Source organism: Azolla caroliniana, unplaced genomic scaffold (genome assembly GCF_043228905.1).
Source record: "Azolla caroliniana isolate FFs.n. ecotype wild unplaced genomic scaffold, voAzoCaro1.0.p SCAF_262, whole genome shotgun sequence".
NCBI classification, from domain to species: Eukaryota; Viridiplantae; Streptophyta; class Polypodiopsida; order Salviniales; family Salviniaceae; genus Azolla; species Azolla caroliniana.
The window spans coordinates 22,410-43,568 of record NW_028230697.1 but is presented as its reverse complement, the minus strand read 5'-3'; the positions used below and the strand labels follow the sequence as shown (position 1 = coordinate 43,568).

The 21,159-nt window shown below is 40.6% G+C and overlaps 1 protein-coding gene and 1 pseudogene across 1 annotated transcript; one reads left to right on the top strand and one right to left on the bottom strand.

Annotated features, from left to right (window-relative positions):
* The first annotated feature begins 168 nt into the window (after positions 1-168).
* On the top strand, positions 169-7,913 carry LOC147848672 (uncharacterized). The gene is made up of 3 exons (XM_087338232.1): positions 169-274; positions 7,193-7,258; positions 7,420-7,913. Exons 1-3 carry the CDS (start codon positions 203-205, stop codon positions 7,618-7,620), a joined length of 339 nt encoding a protein of 112 aa, XP_087194358.1. The 5' UTR covers positions 169-202; the 3' UTR covers positions 7,621-7,913.
* A 5,077-nt stretch (positions 7,914-12,990) lies between these two features.
* Positions 12,991-14,507, bottom strand: LOC147848671 (uncharacterized; annotated as a pseudogene).
* Positions 14,508-21,159: the final 6,652 nt, after the last annotated feature.

Genomic DNA, 21,159 nt, shown 5'->3' with positions numbered 1-21,159 from the left:
CATAGAAACATAAAATTCATAGAGCTGTCAGTTGGCATAATCTGTATTTGTTCATGGATATGCACGTATGACCTAAAAGGTTTACTTTTCTATTAGGTGTCAGCTGGAGTATTGGATGCGAGTGGGAATTAATTAAGAATCAAAACTTGAAAGTGTTTCTTAGTTTTTATCAATTTGAACACGTATCTTAATATGTTTTTGAATGGTAATGCAGATTTATGTTGTTGATTCTCTGGACAGAGAAAGGATAGGGAAGGCATGTGCGGAATTTCAGGTATGTTTCGGATGACTGTTGATGTTCTTCGAGTCATAGGCAATCAAGATGAAAGTCTATAGAAGGTTGAGGATAGTAGGTGATGATATGCCTAGAGAATGAAGTTTGATGCTTTTCTTTTGTGAAAACACATAGCCACATTAATTGTATGCTAAAACATTACAGCGATACCACACACTCACATCCTAGAGGAAGTCATACAAGCGTTGTCAAAATCAAGAGCATGCTTAGTAGGGGTAGCCATACCAATATTACTGATGCCAACTCCGTCTCTCCATAGGCTAACAAAGAAATCTAAATGTTTTAAAGTAATTTTATAGAAAATGATGGTGTTTAACACCACTCAAGCATGGGTAATGAGATCAGAATTGGAATTCTTCTTGGGAAAGGAAAAGGTGCCATGCACACAATCCTACATATATCTACCAGTAACATTCATAGAGGCTTCCTGTTCTTGAGTCTTTCTTGTGAATATGCAGCCCTTGGTACCCTTGAAAGACAATATGCTCTTATCCAGTTCCAAGGACCATGAGCTAAACTCTGGTTTGATATGCATTTAATACCAACTCTTCTCTATGGAGTAGAAATTCGGGAACCGGGTCTTCATTGAGTTCATTACTGGACAGATTTAGATATCTTTAGTTGTGATGATTGCAAACTTGATAGGAGCACGCATCAGTTCGCTATGATATAATCTAGGTGGCGATAGGTGCAGCCCCAAATATGACCAAACATTATTCTGACCAGTGATCAATATTCAACTGATTTGGGAGCTCCCAATGGATACTCAAGATTGACACTTTGGTCATCAAAACACCTGGCTGAAAATGGAGACATGCATTGCTGGTATGCTGAAATGTAAGTCTCATGGTCAATTATAAACATACTATCCCCGTTGCAATATAACTTGGATTGTTCACACCTGAACACTATGTCTGCCACACTTGATATGAAATAAAAGGGAGATGGAACTGCCTCTCCAAACAAGGCTTTGGCCAACCATGCAAGATCATAGACTACAATTACCAATGGTGCTCGGTCTAACTAGAACTCAGGAGACATAGAAGTTGCTGAAGGACAATAATACATCCACAAGAGCTCATCGATAGAGAACAATTACAACTTTCTTTACCTCGTCACTCGTTCTCATGCCACAAATCAGTCAAGGACTACCCACATGTATTCTCCACCACGACACTTGAAAGGGGTTACAATATGTCGTGCCTGTAGGCCACAACGCAAATAAATGAAGTCCAGTTTCACCCGATATTGAAAATTTCCTACTCTTCTCTATGGAATAAAAACCTGATGACTGAGCCTTAACAAGGCAAATAAACGGAAGGAGTTGGAGAGACCTTTTGTCCCAATATTTGGTGCCCTGGAACCCCATGAAAAAATTTGGGCGAAGATGAGAATTCCCCAATAATCACCAAGACATTATTCCAATTAGTGAGTGGTATCCAATGGCTCTCAGTGCTGCTGAAATGAAGATGCTTAAGGTTGGCTGTTATGTTATTCATCATCAGGCCCTCTTATATGGACATGCATCTATCTCATGTGCTTCGTAGTGTCATAGGGAAGCTGCAAATTTAGTCACATCAATTCAACATTGAGGTAGGAATATATGCATGCACACCTTTGGAAAAAAGAATCTACTAATTGTGTCATCAAAGAGTGGAATATGAAGAACACTATACTATGACACTATTATTTAAAAAAGAAGAAGGAGATACCATTGCCTCGTTAACCAAGGGTTTGGCCCACTAAGAGAGGTAATGAAATATGAGGATCAATGTTGTGTGGGGCTGTTTTTGCTAGAACTCAAGTGACATAGGTTGCTGAGAGAAGAATAGAAGCACACAAGCTCATCAACAAAGGACAATGACAACTTTCTTTAGCCCCATTACTCCTACTTATACGACAAGTCAATCAAGGACTACACAAGTGGGCTCACGATCAAGACATTGCAAAAGGGTTACAATAGATCTAGCAATAACAATTTTTTGTGCATGTAGGCCCCAGCCTTGTGGACCACAATCTTGCTGCCCTTATCATCCCCAAATAAAACGCCATTATCTCCTCCTGCCATTGCAAATGCTTCCCTCACTTTGGATATATCTCCATTCTGAATCGATCTATGCTTGAGATCTTCTGAAGACAGAAATTACAATCTGTTTGACATGAGAAGCGTACATGTCACTTCTATAGTCACAATGGGCTTCTCTAGTCACTTCTATTTTTATCTATCTATATTGATTTTGGTTTGTTCTCCAAGATGAGATTGTGAGAAAAGCTGTTAATAGCAGCAGTGGAACAGTTGTTAGAACAAAATAGACACAGCCAAGCTGTGAGAAGGCTGTTAGACAGCAGTAGAAAAAATGGTTGCAATGAGTAGAGACACAGCCAAAGAGAGAGCTTGTTTTTAAGTAGCAACAAAAGTAACAGTCTTTACAAAAGAGGCAGGTATAGCCTATTTATACAAAATTGGGGAAAGTGGGTGAAATGGTTGTTTGGTAGTTAAGTGACTCTTATACTACCAAACAGGTACAATAAACTAAGAATAAGAGGGAATATCTTGGAAAAAGTGGAAGTGAGAAAAGACATTTAAAGCGTTGCAGATTCTAGAGAGAGAAAGCATTTAGAGAGTTGCAGATTCTAGAGAGAGAAGAATCTAGGAAGAGAGAGAAGAATCTAGGAAGAGAGAGAATGTAGAACAGATATAATAAAGATGAAAGAGAGTGCAAGTCTTGAGTTGCCACCCTCCAACACCTCCTCTCAGCTCCAAAACGGCGGTCCAACATTGAGTCCACCGAGGCGCTGACCAATGGCTTGCCTTGGAAGTGGCTTAGTAAATAAATCAGCCACATTTTCTTGAGTAGGACAATATGCCAAGTTGATGACTTGTGATTTCACTAATTCACGAACAAAATGGTAGTGCACTTCGATATGGTTTGTTCTACCATGAAATGCTAAGCTATGTGTCAAGGCACGAGCACTTTGGCTGTTGGTGAAAACTGCAATATGAGAGCCTTGCAAAACATTGATGTGAGAAAACAATTGCATTAACCATAGCAACTCACAGCAAGTATCCAAGTAGGTGCGATATTCAGCTTCCATCGATGAAGTAGAAACTAAGTTTTGCTTCTTTGATTTCCAAGAAATCAAGCCTGAACCTAACATAAAACAATAGCCAGATGTGGACCTTCTAGAATCAATATCATCTGCCCAATCAGCATCTGAGTAGCCAACAAGCTCAATGCCATCTCTAAAAGACAGGCCATAGTTGAGTGTGTTGGCCAAATACCGAAGTACTCGAATAGCTGCTTGCCAATGACTTTGTCTTGGAGCACTTGAGAATTAGCTGAGAATACTCACGCTATAGGACAAATCAGGCCTGGTGTAAGTTAAGGGAAGAAGGGACCCAATTAACCTTCTACATTTTGTGATATCTTCAAATATGAGAGAATTGTCTTCACGAGATAGCTTTGAGTTTGGATCCATTGGACAAGAGAGTGGCCTACAATTTGGCATGCTATAGGTCTCTTGATCTCAAACAAGCTTTTGAGATCAGAGGAGGTAATACTCATGTTTGCACTCAACAATTTTAAAACAAATTCAGCAAGAAGGTAACCTGCTGTCCTGTGCACAATCACTTGACGAGACAGAAATTCTTCACGATGAAACTCTGTCGTTCTCATCACCCAATTTGGGCTTACCTTCAATAGGCAAGAACACCGTTACTTTGTCATATTGTTGTTATAACCTTGTCCAACCTCCAAAGCAAACATCTGATGGCTCATTTTCTTCCTCCATTGTAGAATGGCTCCCCTTTTTATAGACCTCCTTTAGAAAACAACATAATAGTGAAAGAGATGATGTGATGACGTGGTTAGATCCAAAACACTAAGGGAGTGGGCTGCTGTGTGTCTAGAAAAATGCAGAACTGTCCGATTGTGCTTGAATCTGGCCAAATGTGTATTCGGGGTCACCAGCGGAGCGTTGTTAGGGCATATTGGTAGCAAGGACGGGATTGCGGTGGATCCGGACAAAGTCAAAGCAATTTTACAAGCGCCGGCACCGACAAACGCAAAAGCACTGAGTCGATTTCTTGGACAAATCCGGTGGTACAGCCGGATGCTCCGATATTTGGTGGACTTCGCCAACCCACTACATGCCGTGGTACACTGACTGCCGTTTCAATGGGCGGAGCAGGAGGAAAAAGCGTATCAAGTGCTGAAGGTGATGCTATCACAGGCCCCGGTAGTACAACCACCCGACTGGTCGAAAGATATCCATGTGTTTGTGGATGCGTCGGATGTGGCCATCGGCAGTGTGTTAATGCAACTTACGAAGCCAAAATGGTACCGGCCGGTATATTATGCGAGCCGAAGCTCTCGAAGGCTGAAAGGAACTATTCTACAACGGAACGAGAAACGCTCGGCATGGTATATAGTGTTACCAAGTACCGACACTACATGTTGGGCTGGGAGTTTTTGTTCCATGTCGATCACTCGGCATTGGTGTACCTTGTGGCCAAGGCATCGCTCACTAGGAAACTAGCTAGATGGACCTTATTGCTGCAGGAGTTTGAGTTCGACATCTACCATTGATCCGGAGTGCAACACGCTGTTGCGGATTACTTGAGCTGGTTGGAATCCGGCGAGTCCGGTGATGGCATTTGGGACGAATTTCCGGATGCACAATTATTCAAGATCACCGCGGAGGAGGTCGGAGGTCGGAGAGGAATTAGTACCTGTCGAAGACAGATGGATGATGGATCTGCACCAATTCCTATGTACCGGACTACCACTGGAGGAGATGAACCGGGATGAACGGAAGCGTCTAGTGGTGCAAAGTAGGCATTTTTGCCTACTATCGGATACACTTTATCACAAGGGAGCTGATGGAGTGTGGAGACAAGCGGTCCGGAGCAATGAAAAGGAGGCGGTACTCCAAGAAACGCACTGTGGAGTAGCTGGAGGACATTACGCCGGAGATGCGACGGTGCGGAAAATTTGGCGGAGTGGCTTGTGGTGGCTGACCACCCTAAACGATTCGGTACGGTACTGTAAGGAGTGCGATTTGTGTCAACGAATGGGGCAACCAACAGAACAAGCACACATGCCACACTAGCCGGTACTCCCACTAGAACCGTTCCAGAAATGGGGACTGGACTTTGTAGGACCATTTAAACCGGCAGCAATGCGGACCAGAAATCAGTACATCGTAGTGGTGACGGGTTATTGCATAAAGTGGGTCGAGGCAAAGACGCTCCGGGACAACTCCGCGGCATTCATGACAAAGTTTTTGTATGAGTATTTATGGTGTTGCCGGTTCGGGTGTCCGATTGAGCTGATAAGCGACCAAGGTGGACACTTCATAGGACAAGTGGTGGAGAATTTGACAACATTTTACGCCGAAAACCGGTGACAATTTCTATAATATGGATGAAGAAAGCATAGTCACCATACAAGAGGAATTGTCGGATGATTTTTATGCTCTTAAAAGATGTTAATATATCTTCCTTCCTTTCTTTCTCCCCCTCCCTCTCTTCTCTTAAATGGAATGGAAAATACAAAGATCTCAACACCAAGAGACCATAAGGATCAATATGGGTACTGTTGTTGGAGATGCTAACACATTATTTGAATTTGGTGCTAGACCAAAACACATATTTAACTCTCATGAGACAACAATCCAGAAGTTTCTAACATCAAGTACTAATGTCTTTGGACTCCTGCTTGTGTGTCAAATATGAAGGAATTCCACATCCTCCAAACATACCAAAGCCCTAGTACTTCCAGAAGTGAAACACTATTTCAAAATGGTGGAACCAACACTGATTTGAGCTTTGGTAGACGCTTGTCCTGTCATAAAACAATGTGTACTATGTTCTAGAGATAACATAGGAACACAATCTAGAAGCAATATTCATCTTCCTTAAAGCATATCCAAGGGGTAATCTCCCAACCATAACTCTCCAAATGAACACCTTAGCCCTAAAATAACATAGCCCTAAAATGCACGATGGGAATGTCAAGCCATACCAAACACATGTTACCACCACATAGACTTAAAAATTCACATTCTCTTGCAAGCTTCTCCAACGTATTTATTGGTTAATTTGTTATAGATGTCACTTGTTTTGGTTTGTCTTTAACAAGGATCTTATATTCTGCAAATGACCAATCAACCTTAGGTGAAAATTGAGAAGTGAACTACTGGACTTTGCAATGCAGACAATCATAGAAGAGTTTATAACTTTTAGGAATGTCAAACCTATTTCTACCTGTTTGAAACACCATAATCCATCTTTGGCTAGCCACATAGTGTGTGACATTAAAATTAACCTATTCCTTGCCAGTCTGATGAAATTCAATTTTGAATAAGTGCTTTCCTTGATGTCCACAAGATCTTGACATGTAAGATAATATGATATTGATTAGTTATGTCTTAATTCCATTTCTATTTACTTTTTACTCAAAGATGAAACAACATTTATTTTGGTTTTACTTCTCAAAGATGAAACAACATTTTAAGATATAATCTCTTGTTTAGTCTTATAGGTCATTTTGGCCTCTTAAAAGATGTTAATATATCTTTCTTTCTTTCTGGTGAGAATGAAGTTTCATGCTTTCTGTCTACTGCAGAGTATGATTTAAGGGCTTGAGAATAGGTATTTGTGTATGATCAGCAAAGCTTGGTAACATGTTTACTGAAGGAAGGTAGATGTTTATGTGTGTTAATTGACTAGAAAGGATGTATCGTAAAACATTACTGCAATTAGAGTGGAGTGAGGAGAGAGTTCATAGAGTATGTTTCTCCTACAGTAGTCCTCACAGAACTATTTTAAGAAAATTCCCTTCTTATTGTAATGCCATCAGTATGTTATGATGTAAATTTTATAACTTTTTGCAGGCTATTATTAATGACCCATTGATGAGAAACAGTGCAATATTGGTTTTTGCAAATAAGCAAGACATGGTAATCTTAAAAAACCACCTCACATCAATAAATAGGAAACCTCCTGCATCTCATCTCAAAGTGACTAAATCTTTTTATTTTTAAAACGTCACATAATACAGCAAACATTGCAAAAATATCATTTCAAATCTGATTCTTTTTCTGTTTACACATTATTGCAGAAAGGAGCGTTGTCACCAGCTGAAGTATGTGAAGCTTTTGGTCTTTTCAATCTTAGGAATAGAAGATGGCATATTCAAGGTACTTGTGCACCTAAAGGTGAAGGATTATATGAAGGGTTAGATTGGCTGGCTTCTGCACTGAAGGAAATGCAAGCAGCTGGCATAGCAACATCTGTGGGTGGATCTGGTATTTCGCGATAAAAGGCCAAAAACAAAAACACAAGATGTAAATGAATTAATTTATTTTGAAGTCCAGATTCCGATATATGATGCTTTGAGGTGCTTGACCGGGAGTTTCTGCAAGAGTTTTGGCATTGTTGTATGATGATGATGATGGGGGTATTTTATAAAAGGCGATTGTAATATATTATTTCCGTCCCAGTTTTGAACCAATCTTTTTGTATTCCACATGGAAGTTTAAGATTATTGGTTGGTATGATTCAGGTAAAATTATCTTTTTATGGAATAAATTAGCCTTATATCTTTTATATGCATTTGGTATGGCTAGATCAACTGAAATTCTTATATGCTATTGAAAAGCCTGTAATTATTATGGTTACCTTAATTTTTGTGTTCTTGATTAACTACAAAGGCTTGATATTTTGATTCATTACTCTACATATAGGAATGATCCACATTACCTAACCTTCAACTCTGGGTTTTGATGTGGGATTTATACGTGACTTGCTTTTCAAAATGATACTTTTGTGTTTGTTATTGCTATATTGTGCAATGCATGCTGTCCTTTGATGTTCAAACCCAATTGATCATGCACGCTTCAAGTTTACTATGGGATTACTCTACCTTACCATCTTTATCTTTGTTATTGCTATATTGTCCAATGCATGCTGTCCTTCAATGGTCAAACTCAGCGGATTGTGCACGCTTAAAGTTTACTATGGGATTACTCTACCTTACCATCTTTATCTTTGTTATTGCTATATTATGCAATGCATGCTGTCCTTCCTTTGATGTTCAAACTCAATGGATTGTGCGCGCTTCAAGTTTACTATGGGATTACTCTACATTACCATCTTTATCTTTGTTTTTATGTTTATTCCATAGGAGTGACCTGAATTACCAAACCTTGGATTTTAGATTTTGATGCAGGTATTATACTTGCTATTTTTCAAAATAATACTATTGTGTTTATTATTGCAATATTGTGCAATGCATGATATCCCTCAATGTTCAAAGATAATGGATCATGCACACTTCAAATTTACTTATGTGTAATCCCATGTACCAAGTTTAGTTGCATTTTTGTGTTTATCCATCAAAATGAAATCAACCTAAATAGCCTCTTGTGATCATGCTGCACATTCTTTTGCCTTGGTATATAATAGGGGTTGGAAATTGAAATCAAGCTTATGTACTCCAATTGGTTGATAAAATAATATGGCTAAATCAACAACATAAGCTATTGGAGGATATAACATAATATGTTTTAGTACAACCCAAGATTGGCAAAATAGGGAAATGATGTTGAGGTGATGAAAATTGTTGATGCATTTGGATAAGATCATAAGTACTATGGGGTTATATATCATATACGATTATCATGAAATCTTTAGAATTCAAATGTTTTTTGTACTCAGTAGCATGCCTTGACTTTAGGTGGTCTTGACATTATTTGTCTGCCAAAATAATGTGGATAAAGGTGGAGAGATGGTAAAATAATTTGTGGATAAAGGCGAGAAGAGATTAAAACATGAAAACTTATATGAATGAGAATAAAAAAACATCATTCAGATATTAATGCTACTTCTTTTTTTAGCATTTGACATAATTAAAAACATATTTACTCTTTCAAAAAGATTATGCAATTTTCTTTTAATGTTGTGCATGAATTATACTATACATGAAGTTCAATTTTAAAAAGATGGTGTTAGAGAATAGACTGATTATAGACTATTAACAAGATCAAAGAGTGATTAGATATTAATCCAGATCACTAATCACATATCATCTCTAGATAGAGCTCATAGGCTATCCTCTTCTATAGAATGCCAAAATGATTTAGATACATGAGTTTATGACCCACTAGATGATGATGGGATTAATGCATACTATTTACATCATGACTTGTTAACTAAAGATTAAGACTGAGATAGGTATAACATGAGTCATTACATGCATGAGTTCATAACACTCCCCCCTAATCTCATCACCATTGTTTTAGTTCATAAGCTTTGATCATCTTGTAAGTCCAAGAGAAGGAATGTTCAACCAATGTTTTGATGCAGGCAAGCTTTTGGTAAAAATATTCGCCATCTACCAAGTTCTTGCTTGATGTAATAGGTTGGATGTTGATATATTATCATTGAGCTCACGAGTAAAGAAAAACTTGGGAGAAATATGGTTGATTCGATCACCTTTAATGAAGCCCTTCTTCATAGATAACCATTGGTAATGAGGGGTTGATAAAATTGCAAGAACTTTCAATATGCTCGATTAAGTGTTGTATTATAGGCATTCTCAACTTGCTTCATGTAATGCCAATATCTCAACATGATTTGAAGATGTTGCAGCCAATGTCAGCTTTGTTGATCACCAAAAGATCGTTATGCCACCAACAAGGAAAACATAACCTGTTTGTGGTCTGCCAACATGAGGGTCAGATAAGAACCCAATGTCAAAATAATTGGTCAATTGATCGTGCATAGAACTGGTGGTAAAGAAAAGACCCATATCTTTAGTGCCTCGTAAATATCGGAAAATCTGTTTAATTCCAATCCAGTGTCGCTTGGTAGGATCGTGACTATACCGAGCCAACAAATTGACAACGAACAAAATGTTCGGATGTGTACAATTAGCCATGTAAGGATATTGTGGTCCCAATGCTAACTCGTCATAAGATCTTGGCCGAAATGGGTCACGAGAATGGTTCAAAGAGCGCACTACCATAGGAATTCTAATAGAATGAGCTTGATTCATAGAAAACTGTTTTAATATTTTATGGATATAAGAGCTCTGATGAAGAAGAATTCCATTAGATAGGTGCTCGATCTAAAGATCCAAGCAGAATGTAGTTAAACCGAGTGTAAATTGTGCAAACACTCATTGTCTAGGCGTTAAATAACATTGTGATAAAACTTGCCAAATTTGAGAAATGTAACTCCCAATCTGACAAACAATTGGACATTGTATAAAACGATGAGCACTATCTTCCATTTGAACAACACAAAAGAAGTAATTACCTGTTGTTAGTCCACGACGCTTTAGAGCTAATCCTAGAGGCAATCCTCCAATAAAAAATCTCCAAATGAAGACCTTTGCTACAAGTGGCAATTTAGAATGCCAACTATGTTTTAAGATCTACCACTACCCATGATCATATTTGTGTAGTTTCCATTCTTCTTCAAACTTAGATGATAGCCATCCAAGAGACTCAACAGAGCAATGATACAAAAGATTAGTAGTCACTTATAACAACGACATCTAACACCATAAACACCAATCAATCCACGATTGTTCTCTTGTTTGTAGAGGAAAAGGACCTTGCATTAATGCAATATTTTGTAGTTGTTGCCAAATAAACCCATAATTAAGTGGGATGCGTAATAATTGTCGCGATTCGAAAAACTCCAAAATTATTTGAGATGGAGCCTCAACTATATCTCCCACCTCTTTGACCCCCAAATGAAACAAACGATTAAATTGAGAGTGCAATCTCTCCTTTCCTAGACAATATAATATCTGAGAAGACATAAGTAACTCTTTATGCAAAGAATTACAATGATGTCTACTACGTGATGGTTTCCATAGACATAACAAGAGGGTTTCTTGCCATGAGTTAACCAAGTGTTGAACAAATGAAGAGCCTAGAATCTTAAGTGAAATACATCCATTCAGTAATTGTCACCATGAAGCCTTAATCGTTGTCTTCCCATGTGTTAAACTCTTGTTCTCAATGAAATATTGAACAATAGATATCCATGGTTGTGAGTTTGAATGCATGTCTTGTAATAATAAAAATCTATGAGCCATCATATGAATAGATAAGTCCAATTGGGGTTGCTGCAGAATTCCATGCAACCCATGTGATTCCCATCTTATCCCTCTTCTTCCACAAGAAATATCGAAGAGGTTGCAAAACAGAATGCAAAGCCTTCTTTCTCCACGACAACAATGACAAGTAATATAATATCATGGGTTCCAAAATACATTGTACAACCTTTAAGCGTACATGAAATGGCCTGAAGATTGTGACTTCCAATACATGAACTTATCCCTTAACTTACTAGACATCCATTCAATCAATTTGTAGAGATTCGTTCTCTTCTATTCGTGAGAAAGACCAACTGTGTAATTGACAATATCGCAGAAAGACAGAAACACAACAAATACACATAATGCACAGTTTGACATGGAAACCCTAAATGGGGGAAAAACCACGGGAGAACATATCTTCACTATACAATGGATATACAAAATAACGAGATTACAACACTCTCGCACTATAAAGTGTAATAGCCCCTCAGGGCTCTCTGTGTCAAACCTCACTCGGCTATGGCGCCGCTCTCTCTTTCTTGCTCACACACACTCTCTTCTCTGTCGCACTCTCAACAATAGAGGATCACACACAACGATTCTATTCTACATTTATTGTTCTCTACACTAATATGTTTGCCCTAAGTGTATTTATACTTATACACTATGTGGGCTATTTACAAATGTATCCACTACTATTATCATTCCTATTATTATACTAAATAACAGTAATAGTTAATCAGCCGACTAGTCGAGTAGTCGATTCGACTAGCTGACTCCAGTGTCGACTGTCCAGTCGGCTTGACTAGTCGATCTTGTCTTCGACTTGGATCATCTATTTTCGACTCTTCAACTGTTGGCTCGCATCCGTCTAGTCGGTTGCACCCTGTCTTTGACTATTAGTTATGTTGAACAATCGACTCCTCCCATTGTTTGCATAAAAGGCCGACTCCTTCCACTTTGTATCCTAGTGTGAACTCGTCTTAAGAGTTAGGGTTTAGTATATAAGCGATAACCTAACATTGTAAAGAGAGAGCACTTGATCATCTGGTACATCGAGTCTCTGAGAGAGAGAGAGAGAGAGAGAGAGAGAGAGAGAGAGAAGAAAGAAAGAAAGAAAGAAAGATATATTAACGTCTTCTAAGGCCAAATTTGGCCCATGAGACAATTGGTTTACAACAAAATGAGTATTTATCTAGTCATCATAACTAAAATAAAGTAAACATAGAACTTAAGCTAAAAGAGTTCTAGTAGTGTACAATACGTGGTATACTCGATAAATGAAGTGACTTTACACTAATCCTAATTTTATTTCCACCCAAGCCTCTCGAAAAGAAGTGGGGGGCCAAAGGGTTTTGATGTGGGTGTGACCCATGGTTCCAATGTAGAGAGTGCCCTAGCCATGGCTTCTAGGCGGTGTAGCTCATGTTCCCTTATTTTCATGATTGCTTCCACACCACGTCGAGTTGCTTTGAAACCCAGCACCCGAGGATGTTTGGTTCTTCTTTGGTTTTCTGCCTCATCAAGGGAAAGGCCGAGTGGTGCAAGTGTGTCGACATTTGTTGGCTCCCCCTGTTCCTAAAAAACTTCATTTGTTACATGTTGGTGAACATTAGCAACATTATTGTCAACATTTTGTAATTTATTCTCTCTGTGTTGTTTTAGCTCTAGAATGTATTTGCCTAATTTCTTTATATCTAGAGTATCTAATAGTTTGGGGAGGGTGGGAGAGGAACCAAGTATGTCTTGGTATTTTGCCCTTATCTTGGCGTAGATTGGGCACTTGCATGTAAAGTGTTACTCATCCTCTATCTCTATGTGACATAACCTACATATCCTTTCCTCCCTAGGAACTCCATTAGTACGGCCATTCTCAATCTCAAGTTGGTGAGATGATATTCTAAGTTGTCCAATGGCAACCCTTAGTGCATGTGGTAAGAATACATCTAGATATTTTGGTCGCGTGATAAAACCTAACTCAGAGAAGTGCATGAAGTGTTCCTTATAGTACAACATTTTAGATGGGAGTGGCTCTCGTGGGGTGATCCATTTATACCGAGTGTAAATTTGCCATATGTCTTGGCGTATTACTTTATTGCGGTCCTCATGAGATATTAAAGTGTTATCAATCGTGTGGTTGTACCTAAGGGGAGGTAGGTTATTAATGTCTAGACCATTCACAAGAAGCCAACTCACCATCATGCCATACCATGAGCTAGTATAGCCGGACTCATACAATGATCGAGAGGCCTTAAAGGCTTGATGAGATATTCTATCATGTGGTTGGCTATGTATCCTATGAAGAAAGACTACAAGTTGGAAAAGTGCCTCTACTAACATTGGGGGTAACGTGAACTCAGCCCTAATAATGTCATGTGGTACTGTCGATTTGCTTCGGAGTTGGCGTGATAACATCATCACCAATGGTCTCTCTAATTGTGTCCACATGAAAGATGGTAATCCTGGAGCCCAAACCGCTGATGCATACATGAGGGAGGGGGCCACTAATGAGTCAAAGAGCCACCCTTTAGTCCGTGGCTCTTGAAAGTATGCTTGGTGGCATTGTCTCTCTAGGAGTGAGAGGGATGCCTATCCTCTCGTAAGTCTATCCTTCGCTTCCTGTGTCATTGAAAATTTACTTGAGCGAGCACTGAAAGTGACCCCGAGATAGATGTATGATCCAACCACCTCAATTGGGCTATGGGAGATAGTTAGGTGACACTTAGCTCTAACTTGGGCTGATGTGTGGAAGATAAGGACTTTAGTTTTCCCTAGATTCACTACCAATCCTCGTTGTGCACAAAAGTCATCTAAGGCATTAAGGTGCCTTTGTAGGTCGTGTTCGGATTCAGAGAGCAAAACTATGTCATCCGCATAGAGCAAGATACGAACCTGCGTATCCCCAAGGACTACTCCGTTGCCTCCCTTCCGAGCAATAAAATCTGTGATCTCATCAATGTAGATCCCAAAAAGTGTCGGTGATAGGGGGCCACCTTATTTTACACCAATAGTGCTAGTGAAACAATTGGATAGGCTACCTAGCATCGGACACACTCGGACACTTGTTCATATAGTGTATAGATCGCCCAGACCATGTCATATGGTATCCTCAAGCTTTTAAGCCTATCAAACAACCGCTCTCTAGGGACTGTGTCAAAGGCCTTGTGGAAGTCCACAAAACAACAATATAATTTCTTCTTGTGAGCCTTAGTTTGGTCAATTAAGCATCTAAGTGTGAAGATATGATCAATGGTGGAGAAGGCTCGTCTAAAGCCAGCTTGTTTAGGTGCACGGAGATTTAGGGTCTCCATATAATCGCTAAGCTCTTCTTCCATTACTGCACCATATAATTTATCAAGGGTGTGACCTATCATAATGGTCCTATATGTATTTGGGTCCATGGGGTTCCCCCCTTTATGTATGGGGGCCACTGTGCTCATAGTCCACTATGGTGGAAAACCCTCCGCAAGGGCATGATTCAAGATTAGAGTTAGCAAGGGAGCTAGGCACTCTCTCGCATATATAATGTGTTTTGCTCGCAATCCTGTGTGGTCCATGGACTTCCTATGTTGTAATTTCTTTATGACCTTCGCGACCCTAGAGGTCGTGAAAAGTGTCCCCGTGGTAGGTCGGGGTGTGGAAGACATTGGAATGGGTGGTTGGTTTGGGATTTGGTAAAGTCTCTCTATATATGTGTGCCAGGTTTCAAGATCTTCAATGGGTGTTTGTGGTCTTGGCTCCCGTAGTCTCTTCCATGCCGTGGTGCAATATGGTAGAGTTCCCAATATTCGGATGCCTCCCACGCCCGTCTCTTACGACGTGTCATCTTGCGCATTTCTTTGCGAGCTTGTATGGAGGTAATACTACCATTGAGTTGTGATACTGTAAGTTGTCTATGTAAGTCCCTACAATCCTCATCATACCATTTATTTTGTGGCATAGATCCGGATCTACCTTGATTTGAGTGTTTTGTATATGGGAAACTACTAGTTAATGCGGAGTGAAGGATGTGTGTGAGTTTTGTACTAAGGCTTTCTAAAGGTAGGGAGGGATCAAGGGAGGAGAGATGGGCCTGAACATGTTGAGAGTATATGTCAGAGAGCTCATGTGTGAAATGTATTGTGGTGTGATGACGTGGTTGACTAGAGTTGGTGACCTTAGAGATATCACATTTTAGCTCGAAGTATAAGAAACTATGGTCTACGCCAATAGGGCATGGGGCCACCCGGAAGGAGTTAATCATGTGGGTAGCTTCAAGGCGTCCTATTAGAAAATCAATTGTGCTTTCCCCTCCTCCATGTGGGAAACATGTGAGCTCTTCCGAGCTCGAGCTCGAGCTCGAGCTCGAGAGAGAGAGAGAGAGAGAGAGAGAGAGAGAGAGAGAGAGAGAGAGAGAGAGAGAGAGAGAGAGAGAGAGAGAGAGAGAGAGAGAACATAAATAAAGAGAGCTTCCATTAAAGCTTCATCCGTGTGTCTATATCTTCTTGCCCTCCTTTTGTGTTGTTTGCTAAGCATAACCGACAGGTCATCACATATGTTTCCGTGCATATCTGTCCCTCACCCATTGGAGGGACATATTCCCAACAAACTTCCCCTTCACTCTTGTGGCGAGGAGTCTATTAGTCTTGTCCTCTATTGACAGACTCTGAGTCTGTCTATCGGTAGGTTCTTTGTCAACATGTCGGATCCATTTTCATCAATATGGATCTTCACAAGGGTAAACTCTTCTTCTTCCACTTTCTCCCGCAACCAGTGATACCATCTTTGTATGTGCTTGGTTCGGGAGTGGTACGTAGCATTCTTTGTTAGATGTATGGCACTTTGGATGTCACAATGAAGCAAGAACTCCCTTTGCCTCATCCCCAACTCATTGAGAAAATTTATCATCTAGATTAGCTCTTTGCCGGCCTCTACCACTGCCATGTACTTTGCCTCTGTGGTCGACAGGGCCACAGACTTCTCCAGTCGTGACTGCCACGACACTACTCCCCCTGCATAGGTCATCACATACCCCAAAGTGGATCGACTTGTGTCTGTATCCCCCAAAATTTCCGAGTCGGTAAACCCTTCGAGCATGGGTTTTCCGACACCATACCTAAGACACACACCCGAGGTGCCTTTCAAGTACATGAGTATCTATTTCACTGCTGCCTAGTGTTCTCTACCTGGATTACTCATATATCAGCTTACTACCCCCACAACAAATGCTATGTCTGGTCTCGTACAAACCATATCATACATTAAACTACCAATGGCTGAGGCATATGGTACTTTCCTCATCTCAACCTTTTCTTTGTCCCCTCTCGTGTATTCCTTGGCATTCAACTTGCAGTTGATTGGCAACACAGAGCCGACTGGCTTTGACTTCGACATGTTGAATCGTTCTAGGATCTTCGTCACGTATTTCTCTTGTGAAAACCATAACACTTTCTTCATTCTATCTCGAACTATGTGCTTCTCTAAGATATGATTTACCCATCCAAGATCTTTCATGGCAAACGATTTTCCTAATGCTTTCTTCAAGCTCACGATCCTCTTTGTGTCTTGTCCGACTATCAACATGTCATCCACATATAACAAGAGAATTAGGAAGTCACCTTCATTGTAGCTTTTGATGAACACACAGTGATCAACTTGTGTTTTATGGAACCGATGTTCCATCATGAAGGATTCAAACTTCTTGTACCATTGGCGTGGAGGTTGTTTCAACCCATAGAAGCTTTTTTTCAATTGACACACCAGGTTCTCTTTCCCTTTCTCCACAAAGCCTTTGGGTTGTTGCATGTAGATCTCTTCATCTAGCTCCCCTTGCAAGAATGTTGTCTTGACATCCAACTATTTAATCTCCAAATTCATGCTCGCAGCAATGCTCAGAACAGTTCAGATGGATGTCATCTTTACGACTAGTGGAATATTTTTTTGTGGAAACCTTTTCATCACAATGCAGGCTTTATATCTGGGTGCACTGGTGACTTCTCCAGTCTTCACCGTATAGACCCACTTATTTCTGAGTGCTCTCTTACCTTTTGGTAGCTCTACCAGGTCATAGGTGTAGTTGTCATGCAAGGAGTCCATCTCGTCTTGCATTGCACTCTGCCATTTCTCCTTGTGCTTGTCGGCAATGGCTTCTATATAACACTCAAGTTCACTTTCATCAGTCAAGAGGATGTATTGACTGGCATATGTCGTCGATGCTTTCCTTTCTCTGAGTGGGTATCTCCTTCCACTCATTGTTAGCTCCAATTCAGATGTCTTTGCCGACTCTTTTCTTGGCTCAGATTCATATGTGTCAATCAATCATTGGGAGTTAGCTGATTTTGACTCGTAGTCCTCAATCGACTTCAATAGGTCTGCCGACTCTGACTCATCTATATTTGTAGGTGGTGGCGAGTTCATTGACTCAGATTTGATTGTGCCAATTGCCTATCTCCAAACAGCCGATTGTGTCGGTTCACTTGGCCTTAAGTCAGTAGTAGTAGGGGTTGACTGAGTAGTCGATCAAACTTCTGTTGCTTCCAATCCTCTATTGTCTTGTCTTCCAAGAAGACTACATCCCGGCTCCTCACTACTTTCTTATCGACTAAGTCCCATAGCCTGTAGCCAAACTCGTCCTCCGAGTATCCCATGAATATGCATGGTTTTGACTTACTGTCGAGCTTTGACTTCTGGTCCTTAGCCACATGCATATACACTAAGCATCCGAACACCCTCAGGTGTTGGTAGGAGACACCTTTTCCTGTCCATGCCCTCTGTGGGACATCACCTTTCAATGGTACCGAGGGAGACCTGTTGATCATATAAACAACCGTGTACATCGCCTCAACCCAATACAAGTTTTTGGCAGTTTAGCATGAGAGAGCATACTCCTAACTCTCTCCATGATTGTTCAATTCATCCGAGTCTCTGCAAGCCCGTTCAACTCCAGGGTCTTCTGAACAGTGTATTCGATTCAAATACCCTGGGCCTTGTAGTATTCAGACAACCTTCAACTTCCGACCCGACTCCCATTTTGTTCTTGCCTGGAACTCCTTGAACATTGAAAATACTTGATCCTTCGTCTTCAACACGAAGGCCCATGTCTTCCGACTATAGTCGTCAATAAACGTTACGAAGTGTTGTCCACCTCGATGCGATGGAGCATCTACATAGCACACATCCGTGTGTACTAGTTCCAGTGCAACTTCTCTTCTTCTCGGTGGTGTTGTGTGGAATGTTTTCTTGTTCTGCTTTCCGACTAAGCAGTCAACACACTTCTCCAAGTGTACTCCTTTCACTTCTGGGAGAAGTTCCTGGTCGGCCAGGATGTACATTCCTTTTTCACTCATGTGGTCGAGTCTCTTATGCCATAACTCTCAACTCGAGTCGGCTGCCACATTTACTTCTGACTTGCACATTCGGGCATGCATCATGTACAATGTATCCTCTTTCTGTGCTCGTGCCACTATGAGGTTTCCATGGTAGAACTTCCACTTGCTGTTTCAGAAGCTACCACTGTAGCCTTCGTCATCCAATCATCCAATCGATATTAGATTTAATCTGATATCGGGGATATGTCGAACTTCCCTGAACATCACTCAACAGACGTCGTCAGGCACACGTTTCCAATGCCAGCTATCTTGCACTCTCCATGATCTCCCATCTTTACATAACCATGATCCCCAGCTATGTAAGTCGAAAAACACTCTCTCAATGGAGTTATGTGGAATGATGCACCCGAATTGATTACCCAGGTGCACTCTTCACTTGCAAGATTTGTGCTTGCCTGCTCACAAATGAACAAAATCTCCTCTGCACTCGTAGCTACAACTGATGTGCCCTTTCCATCAGGAAACTTCCTGGGTTCAACATTATTGCCGACACTCTTGTCCTTCTTGAGGTGTCGACAATCCTTTTGAAAGTGTCCAAGCTTTCTACAATAGAAGCGTGTTAGCTTACCTCTAGACTTGGATTTGGCATGGAACTTTTCTCTCCTTGGTGGACTCCTTTGCCGTTTCCTTCCTCTGCCGGTATGTTGAGTCAAATTTGACTCCGAATGGACCACGACACCCTTGTCCTTCCTTCTAGTCTCCTCGTTCAAGATGATTGTCTTTATGGCTTGTAGAGACAAGTTCTCTTCCTAACACGAGGTGTTGAGAGTCACCACTAGATTCTCCCAGTTGTCCGGCAAGGTGCACAATAGTAGGATGGCCTGCATAGCATCTTCAAGCGGAAACTTAATTGCCTCAAGTTGGTTCACATACCCCATGAATGTTCTGACGTGCTCGACTATGCTTTCCCTGTCCCTGTATTTCAGCTTCACAATCTTTCTCATCAAAGATGTTTTGTTGAGGGTGTTCTTCCTCTCATATTAGCCTGACATCTTCTACCACATCTCATAGGCATTTGTGTTGTTCACCACATGCTGAAGGACACTTACATCGACGCATTATCGGAATGTGGCCACCGCCTTTCTGTTGAGAAGTTTCCATGCTGACTCTAATACCCCCGTGGGTATTTTTGCTCTATCAATTGGCTTGTACAGGTCTTTGACTATGAGAAGGTCTTCCATCTTTATCTTCCAGTCTGCATAATTTTGAGAGTTTAGAACTATCATGCTTGGGAAGTCGCTTACACCTCCTTCCATCTTCCACCAAGTTCTGATACCAGTTTGTAGAGATTCGTTCTCTTCTATTCGTGAGAAAGATTGACTGTGTAATTGACAATATCGCAGAAAGATAGAAACACAACAAATACACAGTTTTACGTGGAAACCCTAAACGGGGAAAAACCATGGGAGAATAGATCTTCACTATACAATGGATATACAAGTAACAAGATGATGAGATTACAACACTCTCTCACTACAGAGTGTAACGGCCTCACAGGGCTCTTGGCGTTAAACCTCACTCGGCTATGGTGCCGCTCTCTCTTCCTCGCTCACACACTCTCTCTACTCTGTCACACTCTCAACAATAGAGGATCACACACAACGATTCTATTCTACATTTATTATTCTTGACATTAATATGTTTTCCCTAAGTGTATTTATACTTATACGCTATGTGGGCTATTTACAAATGTCACCACTACTACTACATTCCTATTATTATAGTAAATAACAATAATAGTTAATCAGCCAACTAGTCGAGTAGTCAATTCGACTAGCCGACTCCAGTGTCGATTGTCCAGTTGAACCGACTAGTTGGTCTTGTCTTCGACTTGGATCATTTGTTTTCGACTCTTCGACTGTCGGCTCACATCTGACTAGTCGGCTGCTCCTTGTCTTTGACTGTTGGTTATCCTGAACAATCGACTCCTCCCAACACAATCGACCATTTGTAACATTCATTCACAATGGATAGCCCAAGTGTCGAAAAATAGAGCCTTTTTAACCATTGATCCTTGCCTTCCTAAACATTCAAAATCTCTAAGTATAAATACATGATATGAGACTAGACTTCCTCCAATTAATATGTAATCCGAAAGCGAATAGAAATTGGTACCATACAAGAATCCCCTTCTCAAGATTCTCTTGTGAGGCTTGTAGAAACATGAAAGAATCATCTACCAAAGCTTGTGCTACTAGTTGCCCTCTAGACGGTGTAGACTCACACTGTCACCATTTGTTGCAAGCCTTGAGAACATCACTAACAAGGGATGAGTAACAATAGCAAACAACAATGGGCTAAGTGGGCATCCTTGACAAACAGATCTCGTGAGTGCAATATTTGAAGTAACTCCCTCATTAAGCATTACTCGAAACATTGC

Excerpts from the sequence above, each read along its gene's own strand:
- LOC147848672 (XM_087338232.1), top strand. The coding sequence starts at position 203 with ATGGTAATGCAGATTTATGTTGTTGATTCTCTGGACAGAGAAAGGATA. Across the intron at positions 275-7,192 it reads AGGCATGTGCGGAATTTCAG|GCTATTATTAATGACCCATT; the intron begins GTATGTTTCGGA and ends AACTTTTTGCAG. Across the intron at positions 7,259-7,419 it reads TTGCAAATAAGCAAGACATG|AAAGGAGCGTTGTCACCAGC; the intron begins GTAATCTTAAAA and ends ACATTATTGCAG.